At 35.2% G+C, this 26912-nt stretch overlaps 4 protein-coding genes across 4 annotated transcripts; 2 read left to right on the top strand and 2 right to left on the bottom strand.

Moving 5' to 3' along the window:
* The first annotated feature begins 1301 nt into the window (after positions 1–1301).
* il-17-3 (interleukin 17-3) lies at positions 1302–2215 on the top strand. Its single transcript, NM_001129876.1, has 3 exons — positions 1302–1411; positions 1526–1771; positions 2011–2215. The coding sequence occupies exons 1-3, from the start codon at positions 1302–1304 to the stop codon at positions 2213–2215; spliced, it is 561 nt and encodes a 186-aa protein (NP_001123348.1).
* Positions 2216–3130: 915 nt separating this feature from the next.
* Positions 3131–12353, top strand: tbx20 (T-box transcription factor Ci-Tbx20). Its single transcript, NM_001032418.1, is given in 9 exon segments — positions 3131–3343; positions 3461–3704; positions 3916–4052; positions 5102–5238; positions 7448–7606; positions 8563–8639; positions 10538–10632; positions 11135–11258; positions 11938–12353. Coding segments are annotated over 9 exon segments (1314 nt in total). The 5' UTR covers positions 3131–3195; the 3' UTR covers positions 12131–12353.
* Positions 12354–12989: 636 nt separating this feature from the next.
* Positions 12990–13310, bottom strand: LOC100186204 (thioredoxin-2-like). The gene has a single exon (XM_004225576.4). The coding sequence runs from the start codon at positions 13308–13310 to the stop codon at positions 12990–12992; it is 321 nt and encodes a 106-aa protein (XP_004225624.1).
* A 2949-nt stretch (positions 13311–16259) lies between these two features.
* LOC100176749 (pollen-specific leucine-rich repeat extensin-like protein 3) lies at positions 16260–26906 on the bottom strand. Its single transcript, XM_009864053.3, has 10 exons — positions 26802–26906; positions 26039–26122; positions 25247–25380; positions 24373–24934; positions 23278–23374; positions 22480–22585; positions 22061–22095; positions 21591–21689; positions 17282–17370; positions 16260–16959 (listed from the first exon to the last, which is right to left on the bottom strand). Exons 2-10 carry the CDS (start codon positions 26053–26055, stop codon positions 16914–16916), a joined length of 1185 nt encoding a protein of 394 aa, XP_009862355.2. The 5' UTR covers positions 26056–26122; positions 26802–26906; the 3' UTR covers positions 16260–16913.
* Between the last annotated feature and the right edge of the window lie 6 nt (positions 26907–26912).

The following is a 26912-nucleotide window of genomic DNA, read 5'->3' as shown; positions in this document are numbered from 1 at the left end:
AGAAGTAATATTCATTATACCAAATCCAAAATACAGTTAAAATTTTTCTTAGTTGTTGAAAACTAGAAACGGTCAAATTTGAGTGACAATTTTTCTTCTCGAAAACAATAAAGTTCGGTGGTTATCTTAGATCACTTTTGGACATCTCTTTATGTATGCCTCGTATTCTGACTACTATTCCAGCTACGTTAATATCAAGATCTCGTTACAAAAGTCATAAAAATAAACTTAAAAGTAGATTTAAATTAGCCAGACAGTCTGTTGCTGATGTATGTTGCGTAGGATGCAACTGTGCGTAATGCATCCCTTTTGTGTAAAAATAGAAGTGACAAGTAGAATCTGTTTATCAAATGCAACTGAACACGTCATTTGTTTCTTTATGACGCAAACTGTCAAGTGCCGAATAAAGTCCAATAGTGTCAGTGCCCTGCCAAAAATACCGGTCTGCTATTTTTAACTCTTAGGACTTAGGTGCTGGTGCATGGAATGTACAGTTAGTTACGCATAAGGACGGTTAAAGCACAGACTACTGCTTTCGGTCCGAATAATTAATGCTAAATACAAGCCGGGAATCCTAAAAATTACCGACTTTTCTATTTTTAACATTACTCCGTTTAAAGATATCACGATTGTTTACAAATGTACGATTTGTATTAACCCCATTAAATAATTGTATTTTATACATTAATTCATTTGATTGAATTCCTAAATTACGCAAGTCTGGTGCAATATTAATACTTTACGTCAATAAAATTTTTTACAACATCTGTTAAGTTGAAATCTTACTTTTGTTTTTGCGGGTGGTATAGTTTGACGTATATGCAACTGAGTCATGTCATTTACTCGCTTATGTGTGAAATGATGTGTTGGCGAACAGTTTAGTAGTAATTAAAGTGGTCAGCAAGAAAAAACTATTACTCAACAGTTAGCGTATCAGTTGCGCTGAACAGAAAGCATGCCTTTGTTGTGACGTATTTTCGAAACGTGTGTTGGGACGCCGCCGTCCAATTAATGCGTAACATCCGGAATTAACTCGCGGGGAAGACCCTAATTTCTTGAATAAAACGTGACATTAGTGGTTAATTGGAAATTAGGATTTTTATAAAAAGTACCACACGACTACTTCTTCATGTCACTTTCGACTGCAGAGTATAAATATTGTAACTGTACAGTTGGTTTTTATATCCGAACATCGACTTAAATATATATTGAGTATCTTTGGATTAGAGAAGAACCAAACATACAGAATGCCTCAATCTATCAGCTTGGTGTCTCTTTTTGCTTTAGTTATGGTGCAAATAATGATAAACAACACCGAAGGTTCTCCGATTTTAGATTTACTGCAATACGAGGAAAAAGACGGCGAATATGAATTGGTGAAAAAATCAATACCAACTTTGGACAAAATTAAGTAAGTTTAGGTTTTGATCTGCGGTTTAAAGTTTAAGATTATTATTAATTCTAAGTGGTCAAAGTACAACATTGGGACATAACTTTATTTTCTTATTACTCTATTGTTTTACAGGGAACTTTGTGGGGATGATGAAATTTGCATTAGGTACAACGAAGTTTATGCTCAAGTACTGAACGATACGGAGTATGCAAGCCAGTTCACTGTTATTGATGTGACTAACGACAAATCACAAAATGGTGGTAAAAAACAGAGAACAAAGCGGAGCCTTCAATGTCCGACGTTTAACCCAGCCAGCACAAGTGTCGAGCAAAGAAGCTTATCGCCATGGACATATGTGATTCACCAAGACCGTAATAGGTAAGATTAAGCGAAAATGTCTATTTTTGCTTCTAGTAATGTCCACATTTGATGTAATAGCAGTAGAGTAGTAAGCAAGCATATACACTATTAACACAGTCCTTTGTAGTGGGTAGTATAGGCTGTAGTGACATGAGATATAATAACTCATAAAACATTTAATGTTCTGATTTGTCCCCATTTAATGTGATTTCGGCTTTAAACAAGACTTTAAAACAATTCTTTTTTTCTTATTAAAGGCGACCAAGCACAATCTTGCAAGCTAAGTGCTTATGTTATGGCTGTTATGACATGGACAGTCCTACGCTGGCGGAAAACATAAACCTCGTCAGTACTCCTATTCGATACAGTGTTAGATTGCCCAAAAGAATAAACGGTGTATGGGTACGAAGACCATATAACATACAACGAGGTTGCCAATGTCAAGTGCCTTTGTACATGTAACATTCTTGCTGTGCTAAAATCTTTTTATACAACTTGAACTTTCGAACCGCCTACACTGTGTTTTTTAATTCACTGATACAGCAACCGCTGTACGGTGCTAGAGTGCGAGCAATCACATCAATACGATTGCCCACAAACAATTTCTGGGACAATCGTTCCGAATATATTTTTACTTTTTTGAAAATTTGTTTTTTTTTTATTTAATACTTCGTTTCGTAACGCTTCAATTTCACTGTACATAATTATTTTCATTTATCAGTATAAAATGTCGAATAAACAATAAATATATTAATTGTATCTTTACATGCGTTTATAAACTTTTATCAGTGTTATCTATTTTGCATAACAACACATATATTAGAGTTATTTATTAAAAAACGATCTTTAAATTAAATATATGACTTTTTATTGCATTTTTATCAAATCTATTTTATGTGAATTAAACAAATATTCTTTAATGTATAGTTTCTTTTCACTTTTCCGCAGAGGGTAATAACAGGGCTCGGGTCGAGCAAGTAGCGTCGCTTTCGATAAAGACATTTAACCGTCGAGACGAGTGCTAACGTTGCATCTGCTTAATGCGTATTTAGTCGTCGCTCCTTACGCGTAATGTAATTATTCCCTTTTCAAAATGGCGTCAAGCGTCGGAATATAGAGCCCACGTTGTAGCAAGCCCAATGACTTACTGGTACGCGACGTGCAGACCAACAGCCTCAGTATGGAACACATGTTCAGGGAAATAGTAAAATATCGCATATTTTGTTAAAGATTAAGAAGGCAAAATGAGTATATATGCTTCGCATAAGAGAGAATATATTTTATATACATTTAGATTTTGTTGAGTCAATTTAAAGAAAGTTTTACTAATCTTTTTACTTCATATATATTAAGTTGTTGTATATTTAGATTTGTTTGCGATTGTATAACCTGATATGAAACTTGTTGTATATTATTAAAAATACCTTCTAAAAGAAATAAAAATGAGTTTGGAAACTGCCGACAATTCTAAAGCGACGAAAATGTCATCGCGGGCAAACGCTTTTTCGATAGAGTCTCTTATTGCAGAAAGCAAACCTACAACGGTTGATGAAAAACATGAGGTTAAACACCAAGGACAAATCCATAAAGGTATCGGAAAAGTTAAAACAATTGTTTCGTTTTTTTTAATATGCTATTTAGAAGCACTAAATAAAATTTGAAAAACGACGTAGTGCACTGTTACATGTATTTATATAATCCCTACAGGTAAATCGGGATTTGACGATTCCAAAAACGTTACGATCAAACACCGTAGTCAATCGTCGCATGGCGGCGGGAAATCGGAGCTTGAAAGCCCGCTGGAAACAATCGCAGCTCCCGAGGAACTTCCGGCATCGACGAAACCGAAACATCCGTCGCTCGTAGACTTAAAATGTATTCTGGAAACAAAAGATTTGTGGGGAAAATTTCACGAACTCGGAACTGAAATGATAATCACAAAGTCAGGAAGGTAAACTTAATATTTCTATTTAAAAATTATGCAAAACCATAACACGGCTGTATATCAGGTCATAACTGCTTCGCGAATTGTTTGCGTAAAATGGCTTTACAAGTTATTTAAATAAACTTTTTTTAGGAAATTGTTATACGAACGCTTATTGCGTAAAACTTAACTAATCTACAACTTGACTAATTTCAAAAAAATGAAATGTTTCGTACAGACGAATGTTCCCAACCGTACGAGTCTCATTTTGCAAAGGAGACGCGAATGAAAAATACATCGTTGTCATGGACATCGTTCCAGTAGATAATAAGAGATACAGATATGCTTATCATAGATCAAGCTGGTTAGTTGCGGGTAAGAGTTTAAAGTTAAATGTAAAAGTTTTAAATCACGTTTGTTTTAATGGATACTTTTGTTCAACCAATTATTACAAAGTACAACATATTTACAGTTATAATCATAATTATACGCTACCGCATTCACCAATCATTTTTTTAAACATATAGCAAAGTTTAACAAATTGGACTTAGGTGCTATATAGAATGGTGGGGGGAGATGGGACACTTTTAACGCATAATATCTAAATATCCTGATCGTATTTTAAACAATTAACCACGGTCTATCGAAGTTGTGGGTTTACGGTTTTATAATTCCTTAAATGTTCTTTGTTTACCACCAAATTAGACGAGAAAATAAAATGAACAGGTCTACTATCTTCCCCCGCCTACTGTAGCCTATATTACAACTGTTTTTTTTCAAGCATTTTAATGTCTATAGTTGCCGACTACACATATATCTATATACACGTATTTTAAATGCGTTTGTTTTCTGTATTTTCTAATTAAAACCCAAATCGGACTCTATCAACATGCGACTTATGTAAACACGCGTTTTCCTTATTCGTTAAATTTATCTGTGTGTATTATTTTTATTAAAAGTAAAGACGCTGTTAATTAAAAAACACATGCTGTAATATATTATATCGTCACAGGTGTAAACACGGAATATTTAAAAACTTGTAAATATAAAACCGTATCCTCACGATCCTCATAGGTCGTGGTGAATTGTTGAAAAGGGATGTTTTAAATGTCGATTTATTTGTGATCAACCGATCGACTTCAATTTTAAGGTTTATAAATTATCAATTGCGACACGAACACAAATAGTTTTACTCCAACAAGATATATTACTGTGGGGTCAAATAGGACTCTGTTTCAACATACATTATATATATCCTGGTCGTGTTTGATACAACTTACAACCCGTTTTTAGAGTCGCGGGCTATGTTGATATAATTCTGTAAATATTACTTGTTTACTTCCAATTATGTGGTGAGAAAATAAAATAAAACCATATTCAATTTTACCTTACTGTGATAAACCAACATCCCGATTCTATCCCAGGTAAAGCTGATCCTCCTCTTCAACCGAGACTCTATGTACATCCGGACTCGCCACTAAGCGGTGCTCAAGTGTGCAAGCAAATGTGTTCATTTGAAAAACTAAAACTGACCAATAACGAACTGGATCAAAATAGTCACGTGAGTAATTTCTTAAAATTTTAATTCCATGAAAAAAATAATCAACTTTTAGTTTTTTTGCATCCAAAATTTTGAAATTGCTTTTCGTACAAATCTTCCAGGCAAAATAAGTTACTTTTCATAAACGTGTGTCGCGAATGCTTTCGGTCGACCTCTAAAGTTTGTATAACAAATTGCAGACAGACTTGTAAAAATCATACAGTTGTGTAACTATTGTTTTGTAAACTGTGTTATAACAAGTAGGCGAATGTTAATTGTCTGTTTCCTTTCGTTGTTCTCTGATTGCTTAAATTTTACTTGCCGCATTCCAGTCCTATAAAAGCGATCCTTTGGAACTCGCCACGTGATTTTTTTAAAGAAAGTTTATGTTCGTGTGTTTGAGACTGTGGTGTGGTATATATCCTTTATAATGGCCATTATTTTGGTGTAAAGAAGTAACAGTAGTTGCATGTGTCAATTATTTGTAACGTTCAGCATAATTCCATATCAGTCGTTCACAACACCAAAAGGTATTTTATACCAGCTGTAGTGGCCTATAATAAATATGTTGCAACAGATCCAAAAAGCGATTCGTTTTTACACCAAAATTGGTCAGCAGTAGCAATTAGGTCTTATAGCTAAACAACGCATCGGAATTGTATATAAGGTTCTGTCCTTGGTCGTGGCAGATTTGTAACATTCGACCTTGAATGATAGCTATCTGCATGAGACGTTGTTAGCGACTTAACACTTTACCCGAACCTGTCCCAGGACGTAAGAGGTTGGAATGATTAATTAGTTTACTTATCCTTATCACTGCGAATCTGTGGCGGATTGGGCGCTGTGATCTGCAGGCATTTCAATGCGTTGAGGTTAGAATTGAAACTGTAGCGTTTTAAGGCTATATCAGAGGCAAAGGGTTTAATTTATTCTATCGTTTATTAACTGAGGTTTACCGGCTAGAGGTATTTAAAGAAAAGTATCGACGGCTTCGCGTGAGCGGGTTGGAGCCGGTACGAGTGAAAATAAAAACACTTGGTTCAAGCTTTTATCACTTGGCGTTGTTCAACTTGGACTAAATGCAGGGTCGCCTGAGATCGTGACGTCAGTGAGGCAGAAGTAGCGGATTGTCAACGGCGAAGATAGCGAATGACAAATGAGCAGCCATATAACGAAGTTCAAGTGCTGGAATACGCGAATGGCGCTCTGCTGATCGATTGTTAAAAGCACACTGACGCTTCGATGTAATTATAACTCCACGTAATTGATCACTCGACAACGAACAAAGTTATGTTTATCGCGGGTTTACATGCAATCGTCGCAGTATTGCCATTCCAATACACTGTGTTACAAACGCGGGTTTTATGTTCATTTCTTGTTACGCAACCTGTTTCAAAATGTAAGCCATGTAGAAATATGCACCACACAAGTTTTGATAAAAAGTAATTTAAGGAAAAAAAGTATTGAAGTACTATATAATAATGTTAATGTCGACAAAAATTTATACTTGACAGATTGTATATCGGTAACTTCAGATGGGGTAAACTGCGTACATATAAAAGGGTGGTGTAAGATGTGACCATTTTCCCGCCTTATTGTTTGGTGTTAAACAAAATAAATTACCGAATCATCTTATCATAGCCGCGCGACTCCAAAAGAACATTACTAATAAAATATGATTTTAAAACTCTAAAAGATGACTCTAAAACGCGTGACTTTAAAAGAGATACTCATACCTCATAGCATATAGTACAAATCTAAACATTAATACGTACAAAGACACTCATATTGTACAGCTCAGTAGCAGTACATGCGAGTTATATTCGCGTGCGTGTATATAGTATTTTATTCGTTTAAATTGCATTTTCTAACTTAAACTATTCATTAATCTTTTGTTGTAATCTCTGTTGGGTGCAACAGGGACACTTTCAGCGCATAATATTCAAATATCGCGATTGTGTTTTAAACAATTAGCAGTGGTATATGATGGAAGTTGTGAGGATACGGTTTTATAACTCTTTAAATGTTCTTTGCTTACTACTAAATTGGACGAGCTACTGTGGCTGCCAGGCATAAGATATTTTGGAAGCATTGCTTTTGATAATGAATACTTTAATTACGACCCTGAAAGATTGTTAAAACACGCCCTGAAAATATGAGAAATTATTTGCTAACGGTATCCATCTTACCCAGCAGTACATTAAAAGAATTGATCAAATGTTGTTTACAGGTGATCCTTAACTCAATGCACAAATATCAACCACGTATACATGTTATAAGAAAAGACAGAGACGATACTGACTTATCTAATCTTACAAAGGAGCAATATAAGACTTTTATCTTCCCGGAAACCCAATTCACAGCTGTTACAGCTTATCAGAACCAACTGGTAAGTTTGAGCTAGTTGTCCAATACTTGTAAATGAATGAAACGTTTTTATCCTCTTTATAACACGGGGGTTCTGTTTCAAACATCTTATACTTACACATGTTTTTCCAAATTCAAGTTTAAATAACGAAATACAAGTGCGTATAAATGATAAATAAAGGAGCGTGTACAGCTCATTTATATAACTGTTATGTGATTCCCTCTACAATTTGCTTAACTATGAACGATATAGACTTTGTTTTGGTCTTAGAAGATGCATTGTAATCACAGTTTAATTTTGAAAGTTCTATTTGGTGTTTGTGCAGGTGCAAAGTCATATGTGTGAACTTAGCGTGTTTATTTATTAGCCTATAGTTAAATTAACAACTTTTAGAGGAGTTAAAATTACATATCAACATCATCGAATATCTAAATAAACATGTCGGAGTAACAAATTAACATTAAACTAGTTTCATGTCATATGCGTTCCTCTGTAGCAAATGGTTGATCAATTACCGTTTATCATGAATTTTTCCCATCGACTTGATTCGACTTATAAATTAATGTAGGTCAGCGTATACATTTTTTATTACAATGGTGGAATTTCTAACGAAAAGATGGGAAAGTGGTTTGTACTTTTTTAACATTTCGTTAAAAGATGTTCCATCAAATATATATATATTTTTTTTTCCTAAAAAAAAACATGTGTTAAGTGAGCACTTCCGGTTTTATAGTACTTTGGGGTAAGATGAATTCCGTTAATATTTCATATTTTATTATCGGGTTTTTGAGAATTACCAACGCTGTAGTTTAAAGTCGCGAGGATGCGGTTATTTAATTTTGTAAGTATTCTTCGTTTAAAGAAATGGAACGTTAAAAAAGAAGGAAACAAATTCAATCTTACCCCACCCTTCTATATTCATTATGTTTCTTAACGAACTGTTGGAAAGTTTAAAAGTTTATTTGTTTTCACCTCAGATCACACGGCTAAAAATCGACAGTAACCCATTCGCAAAAGGTTTTCGTGATTCTTCAAGAATGAACGAATTTGAAAGGTTGGTTATGTTTTTATAAGTTCATTCCAAAAGTTGTGTTTATATCATAGCTGATCTAATGCAGAATACCATGAACGCTATTTCGGTATTATTCGTATTCAATTTGTCGTTACGGCAGTTTATTTGTTGCACATTCTGCGTCGCCTAAAATAAATTACCATTTGAGAATCAATTGAATGTTAAATTTGATTGAATATTTCGAATTTAAACAAATACAATGAGACTTCGCATTTGAGTTTTAGACGAATGCGACTCTAAGTTGATATATCTATATCCGGAGTCAAGAGTTATTACGAAAATTGTGCGCAATGTGGCGTGATAGGCCCATAACCAAATCGAAAGGCGCGATTATTTTATTAGCTTATGGATTTCTATTCGGCTGAGTTATATCTGTTCATTATTTATCCATTTAAGCTTCAACATTAAATGACTCATATTGTGTTACCGGTCGCTTGATAGAGCGATTAAATTGACTTTGCTTGGCGTAAAGGTGTCGTCTGTCGCATGAGTATGATGTAACAAAGTTAACTGTGACATCTCATAAACCGATTATGATGGCACCTTGACGCCACATTATAACGGCGAACAGCAGCGCCCTTCATTTTCGATCATCTTTAAACATGGCGGCAGAAAAATATTCACCTAAAAATATGAAAACCAATCGCAACGACCTGCAGTGGTAAGGCGGGCACGTGACACGAAAGTGAGCGTCCAATCAACGTCACGAACGCTTGCCCGGGTTTGAAAATTAAAGTGCAGCAAAATATTCGGCGCTTGGGGTAATGAAATCAAAGCGTGCTGTTTTCAGCTAAAAGCTTAGGTGGCCGACATCATTATAAAGCGACTCCATGAATAATTAATTGGCCGTTTTAAGAGTGATCTCGTCAGAAGTCAATTTTTACTCGATATCGTACCCTCTCCCTCGTCCCGTGCTCCGCGACACGTCACACATTTGCAAAGCACTTGCCAACTGCCGCGCCCCTTTCAGCCGATCGACACAGCGGCCGCGTTAATAAAATCGAAAACACAACCCGGCTCCGCTAATGAATTCCCCGGAACGTTCTCGCGTCTGGCTCCCACCTACAGAGCTGCCCACCCGTGTTTTGCTGCCAGCTGTGTGGTTGGCGGACTGTGACATTCCGCTGACATGTCAATTGATGAAAAATTAAACAAAAATGTCCAGATGTCAATAAGTCGGTTATGTGTCTGTTGTTTACTTAATATTACATAATCAAAGAAAAATGAAGGAAAAAATATTAAAAACCACAATCAAAGCTAAAAAATACCCACAGAAAACACCGAGTTTAAAGAAAATATTAAATTCAAAGCTGCCCAGAGGTTAGAGCAAACAGTGCTGGCATCACTAGCTCGCCTCAGCAAGGGGTAACGAAGTTAAAACCGACCCAGGTTCTATCGAATTAGCAGCGATCTTAGCGGCCGTTAAAAGCCGCTGCTCGTTTATCGGATTAACGTGGCACCATTCTAGTGCAGTGTGGATCATCGCTGTGCAAGACAAAGTAGGCCCACCGACCAGGAAATAGATATTCTTGTCCTGGATCTCTGCGCCTGCCACCCACTGACGCAAAAAAGTTTTTCAATAATTAGACGCATTACTTGGGAAAAAATGAATAAATTGGCGAAAACGTTTAACCAATAATGCGAATAAATATCAGTAAATAATAAAGTCTAATAAACGCGCAAGAAAATTGTTTGAAAAAAATAATATTTACACGCAGTATCGGCGTCTCTATGTTTTAAAAAATATTTAAAAAAAATATTTTAGTAAATAATATAACATATGTTATGCCTTCAACTGCCTTATATCAGCAAAACAAATGTTGCACCTAAAATTTAACAGTTTTTAAATATAATTATCTTATTTGTTCCGTGTGTTTCAGAGATTCTGTCGAAGGCATGTTATCAGATGCTCGTCTAGTTCAACCCTCTACCGCTAACATGCGGATGCTGCTACATGAGAGTTACGGCCACCAGGGTATGTTTTAACGCTACATTGCTTTGTACGGCTGATCATATTAACTTTTTGAGTTATAAATAATATTAATGAAAAAAACATATTAAGTTATTTTTTGAAATTTTGTTATTACTATATGCAACTCAATAGTGTATAAAATGTGCGCTACCGCAAAGGAATATTGGTCTTTTTTTATTAGAAGTTACACAATACTACAGGGTTGTTGATATAAAGTTTTCATTTTTACCAAAATCAACTTGAAAAGTTACATCAACTTTTATCATTTATAGTTTAGTTTTCATCGTATTGTAGGGTGGGGAAGATGGGACATGTTTTTATTCTCGTCCTTTTGGTAATACACAAAGAATACTCATATAAATAAAGAATCCCCACTCTAGAGCATTGCTAATTGCTTAAAACAAGAGAAAATATGGGATTTAGGTTCTCACAGTATATTATGCTATATTGCCCCACAGTATTATACATTTTAAGAAAGTCTAATTATTCATTACTCAACTGATAGAACTCCGTTTAACATCAAGACGGGATTCCTTTCCAACTCAACAAGATTTTCCTCGCATTGTTCAAAATCTCGCCTTGTCAAGATTCGCCTCGCCATCTTCGTATAGAAACGCTCCGAGTTTCGGGTGAGAATTGAAAATCCTTTGACACAAATGCATGAACGACACTCATATATATCTCCTCGCTCGGCAGGGCAATGACAGTCCTTCACGGGTAGTCTGTTTCATACACCTCGTGCCAGCTTATATAGGAGTTACAACGCATAGTCGATGTGATTGATAATTTTGCTTGTTTTTTTTTCTGTGTGGCTAAAAGTACTGACGTTTATAAATACAATTGGGAATTTTAATATAGTTTTAATAAAAATTGTAGTTGGTGTCGTAAAAATTTACCTCATATTTTGAAATAAATATGCCAATGCAAAAATACAAGTTTTTGAAGTTGGTCGTTGTTACCGGTGTTGGCGTATGCGTTGCTGTGCAAAACCACCATTGCTCCAGTCCAATGGCTTCTATTGCCAAACCTAAAATATAATAAAGCACCAATCTTTCGCAATGACAATTTGTGGTAACTCGTAAGTGGGCACGAAGTGATGAAAAAGAGCACCGGTGTTATAACGATTATATTGTTGCGCCGCCACGCGAGAACTAATAAGTTATACATTTATTCATTCATCTTATATTTTGCTTAATGACCCCATCACCTCACGATACATATTATGCTTATATGCGTGTAGGACATTATGTTGAATGTGTTCTAAATTCATAATAGCATGCAAAGATTAACCTTATTTGTCTTCTTAAGTTCAACGTTGAGTCAACATTTCACATTACAACGAAACCAGAGTCTTCAAGCTGCTGCTGCAGCTCTAACACATTATCAAGTCCTCCGTCGTTTCCACCCGTATCTAATGACACCAGCGTTGAATTCCGTTAACACACTCACCAGTACGAGTGAAAATAAGCCAGTAAAGAACGCTCCAAAACCAGAACATTGAAAATTGTTGTTCAGGCGTTATATTTGCTTATCTGTATCCACGGTTCAATGTTTTTAATTATTTTGCACAACTTAGTTTCGTGTTTGGCTGCGACGATTAATATGTGATTTGTTATGTTCAAAACGCAATCAACATGTGATCAAATTTTTTTTAGCTTTCGTATAACGTAACATCGTAAGTGCGCGTTTATTTTACGTATTGTTTTTAATAAACGTTGATTTATAACTCTTGTTTGTATACATAATTTACCGTTTATGGCGCCGTTGGTGCCACTGCTGTTGGACATCAACCTCCGACCAAGTAATCTCCGGTTCATATGCAAGCGTTAAACCCACTTACATATGTGTTATACTTCGCGTCGTTATGTGTTACAACTTTCTGACGTCAAATCAAAGACACCAAGCGTGTTCGTATTGTTTGGAAGGGTTAGCTGCTGACGTTTTTTCGGTCTAATCACGAGATCACACCAAGAACTAGTTTATCATTGTAATGCGCCCGAGTTCGTAATATCCGGTGTTATTGTCGGACATTGTTTTGACTCACAGTCGTCGATAGTCATGCATAACCACGGACAGGAAGTTTCCCGCTGTGTTATAACATCTATACACCCAATCCCACATGTACTGAATCTGCATAATTGAATATATATTCTAGCTAATAAACGTAACGAATAACGTTTAATAATAAGCACATTCACGTTACTGTATATATTAAAGGTATCGCTGCTAGTTACTACCGAAAAAAAATTGCAACAAACTAAAATGATTATTATAAATTTATGATGAATATATTTAGAAGTACAAATATAAACTCCAGCTCTTGATTAGTTGTTACAGCAGTCTTTGTTTCAGTGAAATGTTTATTTCAATGTTTCGATGTTTGATCGCAGCTGATCCTCGTCGGCCCCGGAGAATGATTTTATATTCTCTCCGTGCTTAAAAAAAATAAAAGTAGGAAGTCCGGTGACTTTATATTTGTATGCCAGAGTTTGATCAACAGTCACATCAACTTTTAAGAAGACAGCCTGCTCTGAATTTTCTCCAGCAATTTTTTCATACTTTGGGGCAATCTCACGGCATGGCCAACACCAGTCGGCGAAAAAATCGAGCACCACAAGTTTGCTGCCAGCTGTGGCCAATTGATTTTCGAATTCTTCTTTATTTGCGATTGCAATAACCATGATACTTTTTATAAAGTTTAATTACTGTATTTAAATTAGGTTAACCTGAAAATATATTTGCAAATTAAGTGTTTAAAAATAAACGTAAAAATTAAAACGCACTAGAAAACATTAATTACTCATCATTATTGTCATTTTTGTTAATTTCCTTTTCTTCGTGGCTTCAATTTCCTTGCTATCGTATTCAAAGTTATTTATGTTTCATGTTGTTATACGCATATGACATAAAACTGGCGTCATATATAACCATACAACCCTACCCCACTGGAACACGGACTTAAATTCTTTGCTTATTTGGCAACACATGAATGTATATAAACCAACCAATGACGTCATATCCGGTTTGCCGAGGCATGTTTAAAACAGTCTATTTTATGAACTTTGGTTTAAAATAAACGCTCGGGTGAATGCCCCTAATATTAATTGTGCACGACGATTCATAATATTTGTAGCGGTTGATTGTGTTTCGGGAAGAGCGACTACAAACGCGATATAAGGGCGACTAGAAACACTTCTAACAAAAAAACGCTATAAGAATTAAAACACTTCCAAACTAGTATTTAAAAACACTGGCTGATCGATGCGTATCATGCAAAACAGAAACTTTAATATTCGCGTATTATTTCTGACCATGGCGCCCTCTATAAGATATATAAGAGTTGTAGATATAAGAGTTGTATATAAGAGTTGTAGAGGGCGCCATGTTTCTGACCCAAAGTTAAAGAACTCTGGTATAAAGTTGAAAATTATAATTATTTAAGCGTAAGGAGGCCTTTTAGCTTTTACCTGAGTCACCTTTTATTTGGAATTACTGACAGTCTTGTAAATTCCTTACCATTGTATATTTACAAATGTAGAATACAAGCAAAACCACCTGATTTTAAAATTCTTATATATGACATAGAAAATGCTCAAGTTACGGAATTAAATATTGCTCAAACATGTGGAGGAACAGCCGTTGCAAACCAGAAGGCTTCGGTTCGAATCTAAGATTGGTTACTTAGTTGGTTGGCAGTTGTTTGTTGGGCGAAACAAGCCTCCTTGTACCCCTAGTCGATATTGTTTCTAATATTTTGAAGCTTAAAACCTTTTTCAAACATACAGCCATTGTAAACAGTAACGCTTGGTTGATTATAAACCTGGCGACTTCAGATTTACTAATGCGCATTTATCTACTTTCTATTGGTATTAAAGGAGTTTCATTTTCGGGTTCATATTGTTACCATGACATAGGATGGGCAGCAGTCATTCATGTTCTCGACTTGGAGCCACAGCGCTGTTGTCCAGACTCTAGCAAAACAAGCATAACCATTATGAGGACACAGCGATTGTGCATTTAGAAACCGGTTATATAGTGGGGTGGGGGAAGATGGGACACCTTTAGCACAAAATATATAAATATCCTAATCGTGTTTTAAACAATTAACAAGGTCACGAGGACAAGGTTTTATAATTCTTTGAATGTTCTTTGTTTACTACCAAAATGTACGAGAAAATAGTTCGAAAAGGTGTCCCATCTTCCCCCATCCTATACTATAACTAATAATAAGTAAAAATCGTCCGGCTTCGGTTTTAAATATGGCGACATTTTATACAACTCTTGTATCTATAGGTGCGAAATATTTAAAGCATTGTATAAGCTCAGCGTGATGTTTAAATATAATATAGTAGGATGTGAAAAGATATGACACATTATCATTCTATTTTTCCGTCCTTTTAGTGGTAAACAAAGATAAATCAACAAATTACAAACCGTATCCTTGCGACTTCCGTAGACCGTTGTTAACTGTTTAAAACACGATCAGGGTATTTGGATATTATATGCAAAAAAGTCTGGTTATACAGTATGGTGGTGAAAGATGGGACATCTTTAACACATAATATCCAAACAGCATCCTGATCATGTTTTAAACAATTAACAACGGTCTATGAAAGTCGTAAGGATACGGTTTCATAAATCTTTAAATGTTTTTTGTTTACTAACAAATACGATAAAAAAAATAGAATGAAAAGGTGTCCCATCTTCCCCCACCCTACTATACACACGTGTCATGATGTATTTTGGCCGGGCATTATCGCGGTTGCGCAGAAGGCAAAGCCAAAACACCCAGACCAAATTTAATGCAACCCAAAGTTAAAAATGGTTCGGGCACTACGTTTACACGTTAAAATTATTATTTTTTCTTAAAGCCAGTAGAAATGAGCAAAATGACCTAAAACGCGCACAGTTATATAGGTAGTAACTTCTAAGCGGGCACCAGAAAGTGTATAAAACAGAACACCTACATGTGAAATAACGACGCAGGTTACCCCGGTACGCGAGAATAAATAAGTGACATTTGTTCATATTAAAATATAAACCTCTACACAAGACCTATCACATCTACAATAAGGAACAATACTATATCAGAGTAAAATTTAAGTAATTTCGGTTTTGAAACCGCGTGAGGCAAGACGTGTTGTCGCAACAAGCTAACGACTCGATACAGTAGTTATACCTACATGTATCATCCACCTGATAAGGCAATTACAACACCACAATAAATTTCGAGACAGACTTTTATTTCACGACTTATTTGTCACGAGATCGTCTTCATATCCTTGCATGTGATTGGGCGACAGGAGATCTCTTCCAGTGACGTCACATTCGATGTCGAAACTCACCAAATGTTGAGCTGAAAATATGTTAACCTGGCCGTTGGGGCAAAAAAATGAAAATTTGTAAATTTTAGGAAAGGTATTAAAAAATAAACAATGAATTTGCATAAATTCAATAAGAACGGTAAAGGCAGTGTTAAAATTGGGCAGCGAAAAGTAGAAATCGTTTTAACGTACCTGTTGCATAGTAAACCAGACCGGATGATTTTCAGTAAAATAAACAAATCTATCACAGTGATAACAATAAATAAAGTGAATTTTGTATCCGTGAGGCAGAAATGACACAGTGGGTAAAGAAAGCAAATACTTTTTGTTTTGTTTTCATACGGTAATATATGCAGGCGAATACAAACAGCAAGTAACGAAATATTTTGACAACATTTAAACAAATGTAAAACGTTTTACGGTGTTTCTAATTTAAACCTAATTATAACAAGGGGAGATTACTCTAAATTAAGACAGAATAGTTAAATATTTAAGACAGTGTAACATAAACAGAAATTTGTTTTACTATTACTTATTCGAGTGTAAAAAATAAGGTTTAATGATGAATTACAACACATGTACTCGTATATACACTGCAGCGTATTATTAGATATATCCACCATATATAGGGGTTAGGAATCAATGTTCATTACACTAGCGAATGTGAAAAAAAACAGCGTCTACAAAATGTCCGAATAAAATTAATGTCTCCGCTGGACAGCAAATCCTGTTTACAAGAAATTAGCGACAAATGAAGGTAAATCGTGGCTTAACATGTAAGACTGCGTGAATTAATTAACATAATAATACATATTCATAGTAGAACAACAAAAGTGGTGTTTTTTGTTTACAATCAAAGTCACTTATTTACTTAAATCAAGCAAGTACATCTTTACACGATAGCAAGTCTAGTGACGTTACAAGTTACAGTCGCAGTGTTGCCATATACTTAACCGCTTCTTATTTATCCAGTGTTACCACAATAGGAGAAGAGTCCACGGGTTGCCTGGTGAACAAAAAAACGTGGAAATAAAACAAAAGCCCGTCCTTCCGTATTTTTTTATTACGCGTGTTGCCTTACTCTAAACGCATCACTAATCAAGCGGCATTTTCTAAAATATAGTAGAGTGGGGGAGGATGGGACACCTTTACCACATAACATCCAAATAGCCTGATCGTGTTTTAAACAATTAACAACGGTCTGTGAAAGTCGTGAAGATACAGTTTTATATTTCTTTGAATGTTCTTTGTTTAATAACACATAGGACGAGAAAAAGAATGTAAAAGTGTCCTATCTTCCCCCTTCCTACTCTATATAAAACACTTACCGATTATATCTTGCAAGGAAGTCTTGTGCATGTTGGGGGTTAATGAACTTCGCTGTAACCAACTTGTGTGTGACATCGTATGTGAAATCCTGCAGTGGACAACACGTGTAAGTTCGGGGATTATTACTGAGGGTGACGTCACTAGGCAAGTGACGTCACGCCTAATCGTGATTTGGAATTGGAGACAGGGCTTGAATGAATGTTAATTGTAAAGAAATAATGAAGCTATATAGTTTCACAACAAATAGATTGAGCAATCGTATTGTACTGCTACTATTGCAATAGTTGTGCAACACATGCTGTAATCAATACGTTCTTTGACGTTTATATTAAATATAAAACATTGAGCAAAGCTGACGGAGTTGCGAGACTTGTTCGAAACAATGTGTTAAAAATATGCTCGTTGAAAATTGAAAATATATACATACTAACTTAAATGTGGGAAATGCACATTATCATACAGTGGGAGCACGATTTCTCAAGTCGTACATTATTGACATAAATTGTATCTATTTTTGGGATATTTTTTAAATATATTTTGACTGACTACTAGCTAGCGTGTGTCGCAACAAAACATGTAATATGAACCTACATGACCTTGAAATTCGAACAAACGTAGACGTAGTTAAGAATAGAAGATCGTGGAAAAATTAAATACACATTCAAATTTTAAATGGTCAGGTCACCCGTGGAATATACGGTTATAATTTTATTGTCCTGTTCGCATACATTACACATGGAAAATAGTTTACAAATGTGAGTAATTCGTATTTAAATACCCAGAACAAGAGGTAAAAATAGTCTTTAATTGTCCACATAAAAACAAAAAATAAATTTGGATAATGGAGTTAAACTATGTGTAAAAATATTAAAAGTATATGAGACCTTAGTCGTAGTTTAAATTTCATATTACGTATAATAGCAATTTATGAATTATGACGGAATAAAAACGTGACAGTTAAATGACGTCATGTGAATACGTAGCTATAATTGGATACCCGAAATTTCGACAAATTGTTGCAACAGCGACCCAGAACGTAGTTCGCTTTTAGGGGAATCCCGGGGTAAATTTTCACCAACTTACTATTGTTGTTGTGGTATGTAAATAAGCGTTCTTTTGTGAGAAAAAAATTTCAACATAACAGATTTTAACAGCTCTGTCATTAAATTTGGCACACTGTGCAATTAGATTGGACTATATATTGAACGGAAGGAAATCAAAACTGACAAATGTACGAAGTTACCGGCAAGTTAGGACACACAGTTCAATATGAAAACAACTTTTCTGATCCTTGCTTTGTTACCGATATTAAGTATAGCGAAACCAGTAGGAAAAGAAGTTTATACAGACAAGCAGATCAGGTAAGATTGTAGTTAGTATATAACTATACATAAATTGCTCGTTATATATATTCCCGCTTTGTAAATTTGGAAGGGTGGGGAAAGATAAGACACCTTTTCATTGTATTTGCACTTTCATTTAGGAGAAAACAAGGCGTTATTTTTATTTTGTTTAAAACACGATCAGAACATTTGAATATTTTGTGTTAAAGGTGTCCCACCTCCCCCCACCATACTTTTCTACCTAGATGTGTTAAAAAAAATTTATGGAAAATATAAATTAAAGGTCTAATCAAAATTTTGCTTACAAAACTTTTATTAGAAATGAAGAGGAGAGACTCGAAATGGACGAAATACCTGCGGAATCTAATATAGCGAAAAATCGGGGAAGATACAGGGATTTGGAATTCGCGCCAAAGGACGACGAACCAAGTAGTGTCATGTTTATCATTACACAGTAAGTGTGTGTCAGAAATAATACTCTTAGAAAAAAAATACTCTTAGAAAAAATTATTTAAAAACCCATGTACGGTTTAATGCTCGACGGCGGTACTAACACTGATCGGCGTATGTGTCTTGAGCAAGACACTTAACGGACATTGCTCTAACCCAGCGGTCACTTATGGGTTGTCCAAATTACAGTTATATACAGGAAAACAATTACCCACAAAGTTGCATATGTGTTGACTGCCCAAACGAAGATAAACATTGTGCGGAAGTGCATCTGGTTGTGACATTGCGAGTACGAGTGTAGTCCTCGAATTATGTTCGCGAATCGCGTGAGAAATAGTTCTCAGATATAGTTCGCAGATGGAGTCCCGCGGGGCGAGAATCGGGACAGAAAACGGGACTTGGTCTGAACACTAGAGTCGGAACCAAGCACGTCACTTCCGGGCGTGCAAGGGTGTTTAGGTAATGGGCCAAATCTGGCCTAAATCCTAGATCCTTACAGACCTCGCCCATTACAGAGAGATAGAATAGAATGTGCGAGAAGACAAATTTTAAGGAACGGTTAATTATTCTTTGGCAGATATCTAATATTTTACACGATTAAGGTTGTTGTCGTTGTGGAAAAGAGGAAATCTAGATAAACCTTCGATGTTTTCACTAAGATGGTGGGCATGATATTTGGATACAGTTTATACAAGTAAGTGCATAAATAATAAATATCATTACGTTTTAAGAGTGATAAATGGGTTAAGTAACTTAGTTGAAATTATATTAAATAACTATCGAAAATGTGTGTCGGAGCAGGTCCGGTAAATCGCAGTAGCTAAACGTTGCGACTATTTCTCCTATTCAAACACGACAAGTGACTTACACAGCGCTCAACATAGTCACTTCCCTTTACTATTGTACTTATACTATTGTGAGGTAAAATGGAATGCCGATAAAACCTAAATCTCATATTTGCTGATGATGTTTTGTACAATCAACAACGCTTTTTTGGAGTCGCGGGGCTACGGTTTTATAATTTTGTTTCTGTAAATATTCCTTACAACCAAATGGGACAAAAAGACATGTCCCGTTTTCCCCATCCTGTTATAACTTCATAATCATGCTTAATTGCGATCCATGAACATACGTTTCAATTATACCAAACAGGACAAACCGCGGATAATTACAGCGTCTAGAACAGATACAAAACACAGGGAACGTTTACTTTGGCTCTAGCTTGTAGACTAGAGGGTAGACCTTGCAGTTACTTGATTTTCGCGACACGTTATTGTTTAAGCGACTCCGAAACCCAAAATCATGAAATAAAAAAGATAATTATAACATTTACCCTTATCGCGTAGTAGTATGAAATTATGAGATCCATTTTTCAAGTCTTGGCTTATAAAACCATCTATTTGATAATTCTACTGCTGCAGTTAATGATTTTAAAACATACTACAAACAAAAGTACAGTAAAAATTATACGATTTTTATGTTAGTACGTTTTCTTACAGAAAAAAAAAATTAAAAAAGAAGAAGCAAAAAGTGACAATATATTTTTCGAAGAAGGAATATGTACATTTACCATTGTGCTTTTATTATTATTTTTTTATTCAAAGTAAACAATGGTTTTCATGTTTTAAAAAAAACAATCTTAATAATAATAAATCATGACAAATGATAAACATATTCACACGATACTGTGTTTATTCTATCCATACCCATGACGCGTAAGGAAAACATTTTATGCTTTCTTACGTTACTATTTTGCTTATATATTTATTAAATTACAACATTTTACATTCTATTCAATTTGTGAGCGGTCCTATGACAACACACGTTAAGGGAGCTGGATTTAGTCAAGAGTTTGCACATTACCTATATTGGCTATTTTTGATACGTTTTACCTGGCATTTAATAAAAGTTCTATTTCCAACCAAGGTTTATTCATATTAAATTGCTGTATCTATATATTGCGCACATATATTATTGCGAATAAACTACACTCACGCCCACACATGGTTACTTAACAGTTACAACAGCCGCCGAGAACAACGTTTGCTGGAAGGGAAAATCCCGGGTCAAATTATTTTCGTATTTGCTTAAACTCACTATTGTAAGGATTGTGAAACAGCGTTCTTTTGTGAAATATCAAATTTATAATATTACAACAGCTCTTTTATTTATATTTTGCTTATTACTTATTTAGTTACATTACACAGATTATATGGGCACAGTTACGTGTTCCGTGACAGACTGACTATTACAGGTCATGCGGAATTCAATGTCATGTGTGTGGTTACAAACTCTAGGCATCAAACTTATTAGGGAAAGACAGGGATAGTTATTACGTATACATACGAAACAAATCTAACTAATTAGTTGTATATTGTATGGTCTCCTAATTAATGCATTGCAGAAAATTCAAGGGAATGCCTGTATATCCCACTACCGGCACTACCCCCCCGGTTTAGCGCCTACGGCTACACAGCCACCTGTAGTAATAGCTACAAACAGCAAGTGGTCCTACCTTGAAAGCTCCCATGTTGTTCATCATCTGCATAATAGTGTCGGGTCTTGTGGTACTCGACAAGTTAATGATTCGAATTTTACCACTCAACTGGTCTCCCTGGGACAATTATTGTAAAGAAAAAAATAAACTAACAAAATTTTTGACACAAACTTGAATGACATTCCTGTTATTTTTACACTAACTTTGAGGGGAAAAAATTATAAAAAAAATTGTTTTTTCCTTAAAAAAAATTAATGCACTTAAAGTTATGATCCTTGTGAAACAATATGTTCCTAAATCACTTATAAGACATTTTAATTACAGTGGTAATATTAATAAAAAATAATAATAACTGCTAATTAGTATTTTTAGGGGTCGCTTTAAAGGAATGTTTGAACTTCATGGGATCTAATGAATGCCATGTACACTACACTTATAAGATATATATATACTACACACATAAGATATATATATTATACTACACTCACCTCGTTCAAGCTACGTGTAACATCATTTGGTGCAGCTAAAACAAAAAAGTTCATATTAAACGATTAAATGGTGTTTATATTTAGCCGTGTGTGCCACTGACAGTGGTCATTACATGGGTGTTCTGTTTCACCAACTTGGTGCCCAATTTTAATATGTTTGAGTATGACTGACAATTTAGACCAGGGCTTCCCAAACGTTTTTGAGTGTTTCTATATATAACACTTTTATTCTTCTTTCATGACTAATGGTATAATGTATGTAGTACTTAGGGTAAAACCGGTATACTCTTGGCCACCTCTAAAGTTGGTTATGTCTACGGGACACTTGCGGGGCCGTTTGGAAAGATTTCATTAATATTTTGTTCCAGAGTTGGAACAATTAGTGTTGAGGTATAAATATGTTATTATTTGATTCTTACTTATTCCCCTTCTTCTTGCTTCTTTCATTGCAAGAAATTTCTTTCTCTCCATGGCTTGCTTCTCCACTAATGATGCGTATGATTGCTGTTCCTCTAATGAAGGTACCTGGGCAATGTTTATGTTATTTTGAATGTGAATAAATGTAATTGGCCCAATCATCGCTTGGCTGGAAACCGACAGTTGTAATAACACGGGTGTTTTAAAAAATACACCAAGTGCTAGCATACGAATGTAAGTTTGTGGAGGATTGCTTTTTTAGTACAGCTGACAATTTAAACGGGGGATCAGTAAACACTAGGTTGGAGCAATTGCCGTTAGGTGTCTTGCCCAAGGACACACATTTTCACAATGGTGGCACCGATATGCCTTATACTCATGATCTGTGGATTAGAGGTAGATGCCATACCACTGTGCCACGGCAACGGATTAAAGTTAGTTAACTTAGGAACACAATCAACACATTGATTTTAATTTTTTAAACACATGTTTGTGTTGTTTTGGGGGGCGCAACAAACTATTCATTTATTTGGTCCACTTTTGAAATATATTCTTACAATGCAATGTATATTCTTACAATGTCGAACTCTTTGTAAAATGTATATTTTTTTGCCTGCCACCTGTAGCCTAAATCCAAGGTACTCCCGGTGTGTCTTGAAATGGCATCACAACATAAACAACGCTTGCTAACTACGAGTGTAACTGCCTTTTAACAATGTCCACTCGGATTTTTAAACTAGTATAGGTTAAGGAAACCTGATGTCCATAAATAAATACAGACGATAAAACGTGTGGCTTACTTGTGGTTGCATGGAGTTAATGGTTGGTCTTGTGGATAAAGGTGGTGGTTTCAATCGACCAGATGTTGAATCATGAGGTTGCGGAACTTGTGGTTGCCTGTGGATGGTGGATAATATATGGAATACAATAAGATTTATTGTTATGGTAAATATTGCAATGTTGGGAAATGCAGTGAAGCTAAATTAGTCGTTTGGAAAAAGAACAAATGAATAGAAAATACAGCTTCCCAAAACGTCATTTAACTTCATCAGACTAGGTAAAATGGGATTTTAACAAATTGAAATATGTTTTTGAAGCCAAGATGGCTGACAAGGTGCTAATATGGAACGTGGAGCGTCAACAAAGTAACGATACCAAAAAGAAAACGAGCAAATAACTTAAAGTAAATAAACAGACATCGATTAGAAGGTATTTACTCTTATAAATTAAAGGATGTGGCTTTCTGGTTGAGCACATGAGAATCATCAAATAATTTAACGATTAATTATTTATTTTTTTTGACGAACTTTAGAATATTTTAGTTTATACACAGTTTTTAAATTTGTTTTTTTTTTCAACAAATTTAAATTAATCAAAAACGCCAAAGATAGAATAATTTAATAGGCCTTTAATGCAAGTGTTGGGCATTTTGAACTTTTTTATTATAAACCCCAATTAAATATAACTAAACTAAAAGTATAACTAAAATATCAGATTTCTCAAAATTTTATTTAACACTTCTAACATGTGTTTGTACGTGCGATAGCTCTACTGATTTTATTGATAGGCTTAAAACTTCACACTAAATTGTACTTGGACTTTTTTTACTCTTTTTTCATATATTAACACACAGTAGCAGTATCTTACTCGCTACTTCGAATCACCTATTTTGGCGAAACCAACTTGGTGCTTTTTGTCTTACAATCATTCCTAAGTAATTAACATGGTTTGATATGTTGCATTATGCACCAACAATTTTGCTTATTTGGCAAAGCAACAGTTATTTAGGGTTATTTATAGCAGTCTCATCTGGTTATGATGTATTATTGTTTATTCTTGTGTTGTAGATTCTCATTATTGCAACTTGAATACATGTAGTCATGACACAGACTTACCCCAATGTTGGGTTAATTAACCTGGCATTTGGTGGGAGGGGTAAAATTCCTTGTCCATTCGAACTTGGGGGTATTCCTTGTGTAATGGGATGTTGTATATGGACCAGTGGTTTTGTAGGTGGGGGACCTTGGTTAGGGGTAAAATTAGGGGGTCTAGTAGGAAAAGGTTGGGGCACTCTTGGCAATGAAGGGGGTGGTACTCTTGGGTTAGGGGGTTGTATATTTACAGGGGGTGGGGCCATTGGGGGCTGTGCCTGTGGGTTAGGGGGTGCGATAATGGGTGGGGGTGGGATTTTTGGGTTAAAGGCAAGTGGGGCTGACAGTGAAGTGGGTACAGACTCTGTGGTGGGTTTAGGGGGTGGGATGAGAATGTTGGGTAAAGGTGGGGGAGGAATTCGTGAAAGTAGGTTTGGGGGTGGCATGCTGAACAGGGGTGGAACTGTGGCAGTTTTGCTTGGAACTGTGGTTTGAGATACGCTTAATGTTTTATGCGATGCTGTGTATATTGCTCGTGGTCCTTTGAAGTGAGGGTTGATATGAATCTTCTGCTTAACATTTGCATCTGTTTGTAGGTTCAACATTATATATATGGTATGCGGTAAAATGATATTTTTACCTTATCAAGCATATCTTGTAACAAGATACGTGTACTGTTTGTGTTACAGTACAGTGTGTTTTGATGATATATACTCACAACTGCACCACTGACAATTTATCAATTAATACCAATTACCATAAACATATATTAAACGAATCATTATGCAGATGAAACAGACTTTATTCCATCTATGCATACATTAATAAAAAGCCTATAAAACAGAAAATTTACCAAACTTTGGAATAAACATTAAGCAACACAAAAGTCACAAGTCACCTGGCTTTGAGTGAGAAGATTCTCTCTTTGGAGAACGACCTCGGCTGGAAGGTGAATATGACCGTGAGCGTGATCGTGAATATGATCGTGATTTCCTTCGTGATCGTTTACGGGTCGGCGAACGTTTTCTTCGTCTGTAAATATTAGACCAGTGTTTACAAAGTGTTTGATCACAGCCTAAAAAGATATTAGACCTGTGTTTGAGTGTTTCTATATATAATAGAAGAAAAAGAAATTACCCTAGGTTGCGTCATAAACCTTTGCATAAAAAATACCCTTTTAAATCTCGATACAAAACCCAGAAAATTTAGTTTGCGGTAAAAAACAGTACAGAACTATTGTTACCATGTACTGATATTAAAAGTGAGTTTGGTGACTAATAATAATTAATAAGCATCAAGAAGCAGTCAGGGAAATCTTAATAACCATTTATTTTGAATATTTAGGCTTAAAACTTTTATGGATTGGTGGGAAAAGAATTTGAATAATTTTTTTAAATATATGAACCAGAACATTAATTATAACTTAAAATTGCCAACCAGCTGAAATCTGTTGACTCTGCTTAATTGTAGAGCAACTTAGAAAAAAAAACTCTTGAGAAAAAATTAGTTAGCCATACATGGCCAAGTTTTCAAACATAACCAAGATACATCGGAACTTCACAAGCTTTAAAAATGTCAAGACAACAAAAATTTTCAATTCTAAAACAAATTTAACATCAATGCAACATCAGCTGTAAATGGCTCCAAAACATGACTGTGGTTAAACAACTTAATACTGTCATATACATACCTTCTTCGTGGCCTCATCACTGTTCTTCTACTGTTTGAATATGGTGTTGGTGATAAACTACGTGATCTTGATGCCGATCTAGATCTATTCAATAAGTTTTATGATATTACCTTTTCAGTAATCGGTCAATTTCAATGTTTAACATTTAACATTAAACATTAAACATTAAACAGAAATATAAATTACAGACACAAATTGATTTGTTGTGTTTAATAATAAGTTAGTTTTAGACTTCTGTAACTATCCAATAATTTAGCTTCAATTGGTTTTGAAAAGTGTTGATTGGAACATTTGGAAGTTCCTAAATTCAAGGTATCAAAGTACCAAAAGATTCTTTTTAGTAAACTGCTGTAGTAAAAGGCTTAATTAATTCTCATCATTTTTTGAAAACTGCAATTATGTTAGGGCAGCTTTCAAGGATTGTCGCAATGAAGGCAAATAATCCACATGTCATTACAAGATTACATACAGAATTGATAAGGTCAAATAATAAATAAATGTACTTTCTAGACGAATATCGTCTTTATACGTGTAAACGTCACACACGCGCTACGTCACACACGGCATTGTTCGCCCGTGAATGCCACGTGGTGTGATGCAACCACAAATTCATCAGTCATGCGTTTAATGCATGTAGTGTACTGTTATTTCGTTCATTGTGTTTTCCTTAACTAATTCATTCCGCAGAGTTGCTCCAATCATTCATTAAGTTAAATATAAATAAACAAACTTTGAAATAGGTTGTACCTTATCGTCTACTTACCTTCTTATTCTAACGGAGAGTTGCGGTGATTCACGATTCAATTCTTGCTGTGAGTAAACTACTTCACGTCCAACATTGTTAGGTGGGGTCGTGCTGTTTAATGTGGCGATG

This window comes from Ciona intestinalis, chromosome 1 (genome assembly GCF_000224145.3).
Source record: "Ciona intestinalis chromosome 1, KH, whole genome shotgun sequence".
Lineage (NCBI taxonomy): Eukaryota > Metazoa > Chordata > Ascidiacea > Phlebobranchia > Cionidae > Ciona > Ciona intestinalis.
This window is presented reverse-complemented; position numbering and strand designations above follow the sequence as displayed.